The sequence below is a fragment of the Doryrhamphus excisus genome, linkage group LG17 (assembly GCF_037039965.1).
Source record: "Doryrhamphus excisus strain RoL-2023G ecotype Guam linkage group LG17, RoL_Dexc_Guam_v1.1, whole genome shotgun sequence".
Classification (NCBI taxonomy): Eukaryota; Metazoa; Chordata; class Actinopteri; order Syngnathiformes; family Syngnathidae; genus Doryrhamphus; species Doryrhamphus excisus.
The window spans coordinates 6964357-6976664 of NC_136373.1; the positions used below are offsets into that span (position 1 = coordinate 6964357).

The window sequence follows — 12308 nt, forward strand, 5'->3', positions numbered from 1 at the left end:
GTTGTAGTATATTTGTATTTGATTATTTAACGCACTACTCAAACCTCGATTCTTGCCGCACCTCAAGCTATCTTGGGTCAAATACACGTCTTTCAACATGAACATTGGACTTTATGACCTTACTGAGCCACAAAAGAGGGCCGAAATATTAGAAACAGCTCTAGATGTGAGAAATAATCCCAAATATATTGCTAAATGAACACATTTCTGACAGTGTCAATCACATCCAGACACTACAGCGTACCCCCCCCAAATATTCTCTGGAGCTTCCCTGTCCTCATTCATTCATCTATCTTCAACACAGCAGATCAGCCATGACTCTACATGCTCCACTCTCTCGAATATCCTTTTTTTTTTTTAGAACCACTTTCACGCCCCCAACCACCCTCCACTTCCCTGAAAATTAAAAAATATATATATATTATTAACAGCATTATTATTAGTATTATTAGTGGTATTAATGGTAATATTTTAATATTATTATTCTTAAAAAATACAAATAAATACAAGCTATGTAGTTAGGTTAATATAATAGCACAATGCATGTAATAAATGGTTGGAACCTGTTTAAGAGTAATTTAGTGACATCATATAACTAAACCTTTTCACCTTTTCACCACAGCTTTGTTGAACATGTCGCCCTCTAACGGTGAACCTTGTGCACTACACGTGTCATCATGCCTAAACCCCGAAGACCTTCCGACCTCCCATCTTTTTTCTATGCCGCCAGAGCACACGGCGTGGCTGAAAAGGGTGCATCCACAAGACATGACACTCTCTCGACTAGTTTAGTAATGTAGATTCCATGAATGACATTACTGTGAAACTCAAAAATTATGCATAATTACTTACATTTTTATGTTTATTTCGATCTCCGCACTTCCGTCTTCTCTTCGTTTCAGGTGTGGTCCCCGGCAACACCAGGTTTCAAGGGATGTATAGTCTTTAGCACTCACCCCTTAAGGAGAATTGGGACGCCACTTGATTATCGTGAACCGAGGGGTGAGCATTAAGACAAGGACCAAGCGGTAGAATTGGGATTCAGCCTAAAAGTCAGAAGTAAGCGGGATAGATTCCAAAGGATCAAACAACAACATAACATGAAACATGATACAGTGGGTGCTCCACGATCCATCGCCCACAGATCGATGTCGGCCAATAAAACATGCCGATCAGCTCCGTCCCTGCTGCAGCATCCAGAACAAGCATGTCCGCCGTGTATGGAACTTCCTGTCTTTGTGAAAGTGATATAAAACGTCTCACCGGGGTGGCGCTTTGAAAAGCTTTAAATTGATGTGGCATTTGGGGCCCAACAATTGGCAGGGTGTGGTGAGTTGGAGGCCCAATTTGAAGCGTGCAGACACTATGCATCACTTTTAGTCCATCTTCATTTCTCCTGTTTTAATCATAGGATCATAGGAGTTAACAGACTGAATAAATCAGCTCTCACTGTTACGTAAACAGTTTAAAAACGTAAACAAGCAACATTTAAGTTCATGCAGTCAGGGAAATGTGGAAATTGCAGTGTAGGTTTGCAATGCAGAAAAGCTATGGCACATTTTATCGGGAGTTGAAATGGCGACAAAATACTGACGGATCATTAAGAAGTCACTAGCTCACCCAATCATATATAACATTTTCATGCCATGTTGTGCATTATCTTCTTTTAAGACGTAACTATATCTGTTGAATATCTATTCTGTACATGCCTCAATAAATAATCCGGTCTGTGGCATTCATAAATACAGGGTAGATAAATCACCTTAAAAGAGAAATAGATATACAGTATAACCACAAAGGGTGAAATATTAGAAAAAAGATTACAAGGGGAAATACCGGTGCATAAATTTGGCATCATTCTTTAAGGTTGCAGCTATGGTGCGTTTGAGTAAATGGTAAACAGGGAAGAGCATCTTTTCATTGACATTAATAATACTGTATCGTTTTGAAATGGAATTCTAGAGGCAGGGAGGTAGGTACCACGATTGGCGGTGACCGAGTTAGAGAGTGTATAACGACGAGGAGGCTATAGTTGTCGAATGGGGGGAAGGTTGAGTGTTTCCAGGGCGCTGTGGTAGAGCTCTCGCAGGACTCTCAGGAGGTACAGGCGGCAGAACATCTGGTTGAAGAGGTGAGGCAGCGGCTCCTGCGTGGGGGGAAGGCGAGGAGGAAAGACCAAGAAAAGAGAAACAAGAAGGAAAGCGCATGTTAACGCTTGTTAACAAGCGTTTCATGATGGTAGCAGTTTGACTTTGGAACAGATTATTTTGTCTCTATTTGTAAACATTCTCATGGGAAACATGGCGTAAAGGACTTCAAGCATGGCCTCACCCCCAGCACGTGGACTCTGTTGTAGTAGGAGCTGAAGTCTCTACTGAGAGACACCAGGAACTTGCAGATCTGACGGACAAACCACATCATAATCAGCGAGACTTAAAAACAACAAAAACTCACAAAATGTCAAAATTTGGTTCCCCTCTCACCTGCTCTGTTTTAAGATTGAGTCTAGCCCCGCCTCCTTCGCAGTCCAACACCTGCCCTGATTGGTCCAGCACCTCAGAGAAGGGAATGAGGTAATTGAAGAGGAGGAGCCATTCGCCCTGCACAACAACAAAAAACACACACAATATACAAAAGAGTTATATACACAGCACTAAAAACAACAAGTGTCAACTTGAACTTGGTAATGGTAATGGTTTAATTTCATTTGAACATCAGATTACAATTGAATGCATCACATAATCAGTTCACAGTTCCACATGGTCAAAAGGAGTGGGAGGAAGCAAAGCTTATTAAATCCTACCCCTCCATCTGGTACTTTTACAATCAGTAACTGTTACATTTGTTCACTTCCTGCTTTCCTAATATAGTTTAAGGTTTTGTTTTTTTTTTATTTTTAATTTTTTTGTCCCATACCGAAGTTAGAGGTGATATGACCATACAGTGACATAATGGGTACCATAGTAAGTGTCAATATAGTGATATATATAGCACATCATGACTGGTTCAAGACTCTTCATCCTTGTATTTAGCAAACATCAACTGCTTGTATTGTTTCTTGAATTGGCTCATCGTTGTGCATTGTTTGACTTCCTTACTCAATCCATTCCATAGTTTGATTCCACATACTGAAATGCTATGGCTTTTTAACGTAGTCCTTGCATAGAAGTGTTTCAAATGTAGTTCTTCCCTGAGATCATATTTCTCCTCTCTTGTAGAGAAGTATTGGATGACATTTTTAGGGAATTGGTTATTTTTAGCCTTATGCATTATTTTAGCTGTTTGAAGATTAACTATATCAGCAAGTATTTGTGATTTTAGAAATAAGGAGTTAGTATGTTCTCTGTAGGCGGCATTATGAATTATCCTTACTGACTTTTTTTGCAGTACATTTAGCGAGTGAAGATTACTTTTATAGTTATTAGCCCATATTTCCACACAATAAGTAAGATATGGTAGAACCAGAGAGCAATAAAGAATGTGGAGTGATTTCTGATTGAGAACAAATTTAGCTTTGTTCAATATTGAAATATTTCTGGCCACCTTATGTTGTATATTTGTAATATGAGGTTTCCAGCTCATATTTTAATCTATTGTGATCCCCAAAAATGTATTTTCCTTCACCCTTTCAATGTCTACACCGTCTATTTGTAACTTAAATAAATACAATTCTACCTCTTCTTTCAGAGCAGAGAAGTCCAGTTCTGAACCATCAGGGATATCTGGGTACAGACCTAGAAAGACAGGCAGTGAAATGACCTCTCACCTCTGATCTAAAAGGTGCTGAATGGCGTTATAACTCAGGACTACTCTCACCTTTCTCCACTCCTCTATCGTAGCTGTCGAAAAGCGTGTGCAGTCTGGCACAGTTGTACATCACAAACACGCCTCCTCGCGGCCCTTTGGTGGACACGCCCCCTTCCCTTTGGACATCCAAAGTCACCTGAACACACCATCCATCCAACCACGGGTTACATCATAACGGGCAAAATTTGTAACCATTCTCACTGTAAGGTAGACATATTATATTGATATATTACAATATATTATTGACAAAACATTTGTATAATTTTAAGAGGCTTACCCAAGCAAAAAACATTTTTCCAAATACTCGACTCAAGAAAAAATTCAGTTGAATATTTAATTCCCAAAATATTCGATAGCTGCAGCCTTATTGTAAATATAAGGTAAAAATTAGATATTAAAAATGTCTTTAGTATTTTATGCTATCTGAACAAAAAATTAAAAGAAATGTCTCTGAAAGTCTATGAAATATGTACGTTATCTGTATGTTGCGTTTCAGACTCACAGGACTGGTGTGGACAGTGGAGAGAAGCTCAAATCTGATTGTAGCAGAGGTCATGACCCTGATGATGTCATCCCATGTCTGGCCTACAAGGGGTGAAGGAAAAATGTAATTAATTCACTGTGGCTGAGGTTAATGAGGAATGGTAGTCACACACACACACACACACACACACAGACCTTCTACTTGATCTCCATACTTCATCTCTGAGGCCTCCTTCATTTGACCTCTTCTCAGCCTGTCAGGACAACATGAAAAAAAACACAGCTCATTGAGTTAATGCAGAATAGCAGTAATGATGCTAGCTTGAGTTCTTTAAAATGACATGCATTTGCATGTTATTGTGCAGAGAAAATGTTTTTTTCTTGAGATTTGTGCAGGGACAAAGAGAGTACACTGAGGAGGAGAAGGAGAAGCACTTACTGCAGGTATTGTGCAGCAGAGAGCTGAGAAGCAGGAGTCTTCACAGGCCCACACACCAGATGTCTCTGCAAACACCCAAGAGCAGGTAAAAATAGTAACACAAGCCAGTAGCATCTGTGTGTGGTTACCTGTGTGTGTGTCGCTCCACTGGCTCTCCACAGCATCGCAATCTGCTGCTGGCGGAATTCGTCCTGACAGGAAGTCACGTGCAAGGCGGTTCCCGCGGCAACCTGCAGACAATGTTAGTTATGAAGTGCCTAGCAATCATTCATGTCACTGTTGTAGGACATTATTTTTTTTAAAGCAACGTGTCTGTGTGATCATGTGACCTTGGCTAATGACTGTTACTTACTGTACAGTCGGCTGTGGCAAGGTCCAGTTGTGCGAGGTGGGAAACGCTGTCTCTGTGCACTGAAACACACACAGCAATAATATTTGACATGCAAGTATGGAAGACTCATTTCTTTTACTACTTTTACTTTAATATGTCAGTCATAAAAATCCACCTTAACAGAACTACTTTTTTTTTAACGTTGGCTTGGTGAGTGGATGTAGTACGCAGTGGTGTCCTTCAAAAGCCTTTAGTAGCAGGGTCCCAGAACTTGGTTCTAAACCCATGGGTACCATTCATTCATTCATTTTCTACCGCTTATTCTCACGAGGGCCGCAGGGGGTACTGGAGCCTATCCCAGCTGTCTTCGGGCGAGAGGCGGGGTACACCCTGGACTGGTGGCCAGCCAATCACAGGGCACATATAGACAAACAACCATTCACACTCGCATTCATACCTATGGACAATTTGGAGTCGCCAATTAACCTAGCATGTTTGTGGAATGTGGGAGGAAACCGGAGTACCAGGAGAAAACCCACGCATGCACGGGGAGAACATGCAAACTCCACACAGAGATGGCCGATGGTGGAGGTCTGCGTGCTAACCACACGACCGCTGTGCAGCCATGGGTACCAATAATTTTCAAAACTCTCACTAATGATGTTTCCTGTTATGCTAATTTTTGGCCCCTTGTATTGAGCTGTGAACTACACACAATAACCCACACAGAAAGCTTTATATATCTTCCAGAATCTGCACCTATTCTAGCTGTATTTCCCTGGCTTTCCAAAATGGTCTGTTTTAATTTATTGCACCCACGGCCCGCCACTGTGCACGCCCACTCTGCTATGATTGGTCCAATTTGGCCACGCTCCCAAGCGTTCCGTAGGACTTCTGGACTACTCTCGAACACCACTTTCTAATTTTGTCAGTATAGGAGTTGATAATAAATGAATAAAAGATGAGCTTTACTTGTACTTGTACAATGACAAAGTTGACTGTAATCACCAAAGTCTACGATTGAAAGGTCAGCGGACACACAACGAGCGGGCTCACCTGTGCATGTTCCAAGGCTAGGATCGTATCCTTGCAGACCCTCGTCCTGGAACACTCGCTTCAAGTTAATTCTGACTGCTGCTTCATTCTCGCCCTCCTCCGTCTTCTTCCTTCCTCCCCCACCACTGGTCCTCCTGCCTCTCTCTGTTTCCCTCTCTCTGTACATAGACTTTTCCAGCGCTTCCAGGATCTTCTCCTCAGCTTCCTCATTGGTCCAGTTGGCCGGGGATGTTGGCCAGTCAATGCCCAGAGTGCGTAGGAAGTTGACCATGTCGCTGTCTTCCGGAATGAGGGGGCAAAGGGAAACTGAAAATCTGACAGTCAGGAACATTGGTTTTAATTTTATGAAAAATATTTGAAATGCTGTATGTCAAATAATCAGCTAATAGAACCAAAAATATCTAATTCCATATAATGTAATATATATATGAATTAATTAAACAAGATAATATTAAATGCAGACCAGCAATGACTGACTCACCCTTGCCCTCTCAACAGCGCCCCCATGTGGTCAGCCAACAGAATGGTCCTGAGCTGGCCCAGAGTGAGGCTTTCAGGAGTAGGGGGGTTGGGTTTAGGATGCAGGGCAGGACAGTTGAGCACCACACAACCCTGCCTCTGGGCACTGGGTGTCAGGTACTCAGTGGCTCCGCCTACAAGGACTGCCTTGAATGCGGCGGCCCGGTCGACTCTCACCCTCAGACCTTCATCCATCACTTCTCCACCCGCCACTGGGAGGACACCACGACCACGGACAGATAGAACCCTGGACATCACTGCTGGAGGGATCTGAGAAGACACAAGGCGCTATTAGATATCATATTTTTATCCATCAACAGCAGAAATTACATTTGGCAAAATAGATACTGAAATACTGACTCATCATCTCAAGGCATCGCCAGGAAGTTGAAACTTGGCTGCAAACGGGTCTTCAAAATGGACAATTACCCTAACCCTGTCTTATGGACAACAAAGTCAATGTTTGGGGTGGCCAAAACTTTGCCTGTACTATTGGTACATGTTTTATAATAATGACGGTTTGACTCTGGAACAGATGAATTCACTTTACATTGCTTCGATTGGAGACAATTGCAGAAATGTACCACCCCCCCCCCCCACCCCACTCAAACACTCAAACAGTTGCATCTGTGTGTGACTGCCTGACCCAAATTGTCACGACTGGCTTCATAATTATCGCCTCAAGCTGGCTGTCTGGTCGATCATGATGGAGACACATCGGCTCCAATAATAACGCGTCCCTAATCATTTGGGCTTGTGCATTTTTCCCATTAAATTTTTCCAGGCTGAAATAGGTATACAAGACTGGCTTATTTAAAATGGAAAAAAATACTGATACACAATATTTGTCCAGTAGAATAAATTATTATTATTGTGACATGTAGTACTTTACATTGGTCACTAGGTGTCAGTTATGTTACTTTACTATTCAGTAAAACATAGAAGCACCAGACTTGATCACCAGAACAACAGGCTTTTATTGCACTTTTGGATTATCTCACAACAGGCACAGTAATAATAATAATAACAATCATTTAATAATATCACGGGTTATTGTTGAGCCCGTAACCAATGCCAAGCAAAAATTATGAACCACTGTCCTCCACACATCCAAAGCACTTTTTTTTCAACACACACACACAGTCTTTCATGGCTTATTTTCTCTGATTATATCAACTATATTGCAGTAATATGATTGTAAAGGTAACTATATGGGTGTTACTTTATACTTGGATCATACTTCGTGGAAATTCATTTATCGCGGTCTGGTCGGTTCTTTTACTATTCTGTCCTCTCCCTGTTAGAAAATTATGACATTTAAACACAGGAAGTGAACAGAATATCAGCGATTGCTAGACATGACAGGGGTAGGATACTATAATATTCCTTTTCGGACCGGTTGAATTGTGCATTTGTAAACATATGATGTACTTCAATGCATTTTTTGGAAAGTATTTTGGAAATAAACTAAAGCGTTAGCATTAGCATACCAATTGGATGCTATATCTGTTACATCCCTGGATAGAACCACTGACAGGGGCTTCAGAATATGTTAAACGTATATAATGGATCGGTCGTAAAAAAAAAACGTAAAAATTTGAGTTAATATATTCTATAATTGAATACATTTAACAAGCTTCTGGATGTGAATGTGTTACAAAACCAACCTGTCCATCCGCATAGAGAGTGTTGAGCATAGTGCTCGGCGACAAGAAGTCTCTGCTTCGGAGATTCTTTCCGCTGCTCTCCTTAAACCACAGCTTCTCCGGTTCAGGGAACACCCTGTCGCCTCCGTCTCCTCTCCGGACACAGTCGTGGACATTTCCACGCGTGGCCCGCAGTGCGGAGCTCAGCGCCCGGACGGTGGGAGTTATCCGAAGGGGCGACTCCTCCATGTTCTCCAACGTTATCACCACGCCGACACGAAAAAAAAACAGGTGAAGCTTAGAATGGGAAGATCCACGCCATGCTAGAACATGCACGCATACGAGAGCTTGTTCGTTCGAAGCTTATACATCAACAAGAGGAGTCGAACGCTGGTCTGTGTAGATATTGGCTGGGAAGGATGTTTTTCCCCTCACACCGGAACTAAAAATATTACTTCGTGTTTCCTCACGGGGGATTTTCGTATTGGACGAATGTGAAGATAGATTTCCGTCATATTACTTCCGCTATATGACTGCTATAGTATTGTTTTCGTTCACTCTGAGCTTCACTAAATTATGCTAATAATAATAATAATAATGAACTTGCCTGACAGCATTTTCATTCTTTTTGACTGACAATTTAGAGTCATTTTGTAGTTATAAGCTACACACTCAATTATAGCTAACGTTAGTGGCCCAACTGCAACAACTTTGTGTTAGGTGGGGCTTAGCTTGAAAGGGCGGAATGTTCACATTTGAAAGTTACCGCCCCCATTCAGTACCTAACCAAGGCCAACAGCACCTTTAAAAGTATCACCAGCAGCCTTGGAGTTATTAACAAAAATACTACTCCGTCGAAATGTAGCATTTATTGTGTGATTACTTGTAGATACAGCTAGAGAAATACCAATAGAATGAGACTTGTAAACAAAACATGTACTGAACAATTTCTATTACAAGATTGGCATGAGGATAACATGGTCTAAACAAATACAGTTATATTACAATTATACAATTAGTATACTATATTCTGGTATATTATGATGACAATGTAGACGCTTATGGTAAAGAATTGGCATACCAATAAACAGCAAAACCTTATCTTCCAACTGTTTTTTAGAATTAGTGTTATTCTTGGCTGACACGGAATTCTCGGTTTTCGTTTTTATTGTCTATGCAAGCCGAGAGAGAACGTGTCATTGAGGAAAAACACCAGCCTCTTCACCAAAAGTGTCCACTCACAATCAAAATATTCATCAAGCAAGAAATAGCAGACCTGGAGTCATGGCGTGTAGACAGAGACCTGGTGTGTAGAGATGTGCTGTGCATTGTGGGATGGAAACGGAACCGATAACCAGCTGGAGGTCAACATCACAGCTGCATTATGGGTTCCGTTACAAACCCACCCGCCAAAATACAACTGTATGTGAGAGTATGTGTAAAAATATATACACCATCACAACATGCCGCTTATCCTTGTAGGGGGTATGATGGAACCTATTTGGTACAGGTGTACCTAATAAAGTGCATGTACAGTATTCTGGATGCATCATACCATATTTGGTAACTGGAATATATGTGCACTTACCTTTAGTGTCCCACCATGGACATGGTCTTTTTTGAGGCACTGGCACTTCTTGAAAAACCTGTTGACACAAAAGGAAAGTAAAAGCATCACATGAGGTAAGGAACCATGATGAGGAAGCATAATGACCGGAGGAAGAGCTTTAAGTGCACCTCAATGAGCACAGCGACCTCTCACACAATATAGGAGGTGACACAAGTTGAAAGGTCAGATGTCACATGTTGATGATGAAGTCAGTACCAGTGTGTTAAAGTTGTGTCTCACCAGGTCTGCAAATGCGTCCTCCTGCTTTTCTTTTCCCTCCTGCTGCTCCTCCTTGTCCCTCTCATGGACTGGAGGCTTCTCACACAAACGTCCTCTTATACGCCCTCCACATTGATTTCACTTTCACTTCTCCCAACAAGACCAAACTCCTCCTTCGTTTCCTTTTTTCAACTCCTGCCTGGACTCAGGCTAATGGCATTTACTATGATCATTTCTTGATACCCTGCATTGTAAACACACACAACACTTTCCTTAAAAATACATACATACGTATGATTAAAAGGTAATTTTAGGTTATTAGAAATTTTGTGTCTGTAACAATTTGTTGAAAGCAAAAACTTGACTTTTTAGAAAAAAATGTGACTTTTTTTTAGATGTTTTGAGTTTTATTTATGCTATTTGCTTGTATTCTTTTAAAGGCATAACATTAATTTTTGTGCAAATTTTTATATTTCATTTTCATATGTATATTATATATATTTCATATATATATAATCACATTTTACTTTATTAAAACTAATTTATTTCATTTTTTAATTTTCATAAAAAATATAATTATACTGCATATTGCTATAATTCATTTTATGTTTACTGTATGTACATGTAATGTAAATGTACCTTTTTTAAATTAAAAAATTACAACTTTTTTTGTACAATTTTCAAAATAAAAATATACAGACTTTAAAAAATAAATCTTTAAATCTTTTTAAATGTTTGTTTTGTTGTAAGCAACTTCTCCACTGTTTAATAATAACAATTTGAAACACATTATAAAATGTTAAGTTTTTAAGTTTCATTTTCTGTTCTTTTCCACAGTGCAATATTACCATACAAGAGCAGTCATTGCTATTCCGCTGAAGAAAATCCAGAAAAGACATGCTGTAAACGTTGATACATTAGAGAGGTAAAAGGAAGGATTTGACAGTTGTACTACTATTTAACACATCCGTCATGCTGCTACTGCATGACTTGGTACCAATGACATGATGGATGAAGACAATCAGGACGTGAGGCAGGTGTGGGACCAACAGAGTGTGACAGAACAATTCCCACAAGTCTGGTCGATTCGTATCCTGGAAAGTCCGGTGGATGAGTCGGAGTTACCTGATCCTCCCAGGTGGCAACGTTAAATGGAAGCGGACTGGGCTTTGTTTTAGTTTGAATGGCACACAGACGAAGGTTGTCGGTCATGAGAAATGCCCCTCTTGCAACATCTCCACATAGCCAGTTGACACCCCTGCACAACCTGAAGCTCCATTGCACATCGGAAGTAATCAATGTCGTAATCGTGTATTATCATTCACAGTAGCAATGCAATAGTTCACAGTCAGACTTCTGGCAGCGCTTTTCCTGCAAGACAGCTTTAATTATCTGCAATGTTCGGCGAGACACACCCACCAGACTTGATTGGCGGAACAGGTCTTTATTCCAGGTTTGAATTATCTCACAACAGGCACAATAATCCCTAATAAAATCTGAATCCCTGACTCACTTCCTGTCCACCTACCACTCAGCTCCTCCAGAGAACATGTCTACAGCAACACACAAGCACAAGTCTTATGTATTTCTTCAATCTTATTCTGTCAACTACGTATATTGGGTAGTAGGAGTGTAAAGTTAATTATAGGGGTGTTACTTCATATCTAGAGGACTCTAATGTTACAACTCGTATGTAAAAGGTCATAGACTTTCAATGCTCTAACTATGAAAATATTCCATTTGTAAATAAGGAATCCTACTTTCAGGAAATTTATCACGATAGGGTCGGGGATAAACAAGGAATTCCAACAATTTCTTAAAATGTAAATTTTGCACAATAGAGGACCTTATTATTGGAGGTCTGCAAATGCTTATTTGAGTGGCTTGGTCATGGCCAAGCTAGGGTACGCCAGTGCCATATAATCATGTCATCTGGATGGTGGGTGAATTATCTTGTCACTAAAGATCACATTTACTGTATCGATTCGAGAGCGAGAGACCAATTTCTGAAAAACAACAGAAGTGCTCTGTTAATATTTTTGAGTGTATTCAAAACCAAATAAAGTAAAAAGTATTTTCTGTTAATGTAATTAAAGAGGGCTGCACGGCGATCTAGTGGTTAGCGCGCAGACCTCACAGCTAGGGGACCGGGGTTCAATTCCACCCTCGGCCATCTCTGTGTGGAGTTTGCATGTTCTC

At 40.6% G+C, this 12308-nt stretch overlaps 1 protein-coding gene across 1 annotated transcript; it reads right to left on the bottom strand.

Annotated features, from left to right (window-relative positions):
• Nucleotides 1–1386: 1386 nt before the first annotated feature.
• Nucleotides 1387–10181, bottom strand: dalrd3 (DALR anticodon binding domain containing 3). Its single transcript, XM_058084782.2, has 15 exons — nt 10131–10181; nt 9870–9927; nt 8303–8533; nt 6598–6905; nt 6117–6430; nt 5082–5140; nt 4858–4959; nt 4730–4794; nt 4486–4544; nt 4310–4392; nt 3817–3943; nt 3676–3734; nt 2484–2600; nt 2332–2400; nt 1387–2146 (listed from the first exon to the last, which is right to left on the bottom strand). Exons 3-15 carry the CDS (start codon nt 8528–8530, stop codon nt 2027–2029), a joined length of 1710 nt encoding a protein of 569 aa, XP_057940765.2. The 5' UTR covers nt 8531–8533; nt 9870–9927; nt 10131–10181; the 3' UTR covers nt 1387–2026.
• Nucleotides 10182–12308: the final 2127 nt, after the last annotated feature.

Excerpts from the sequence above, each read along its gene's own strand:
- dalrd3 (XM_058084782.2), bottom strand. The coding sequence starts at position 8,530 with ATGGAGGAGTCGCCCCTTCGGATAACTCCCACCGTCCGGGCGCTGAGC. Across the intron at positions 6,431-6,597 it reads GCGCTGTTGAGAGGGCAAGG|ATTTTCAGTTTCCCTTTGCC; the intron begins GTGAGTCAGTCA and ends CCTGACTGTCAG. Across the intron at positions 5,141-6,116 it reads TAGCCTTGGAACATGCACAG|TGCACAGAGACAGCGTTTCC; the intron begins GTGAGCCCGCTC and ends TGTGTGTTTCAG.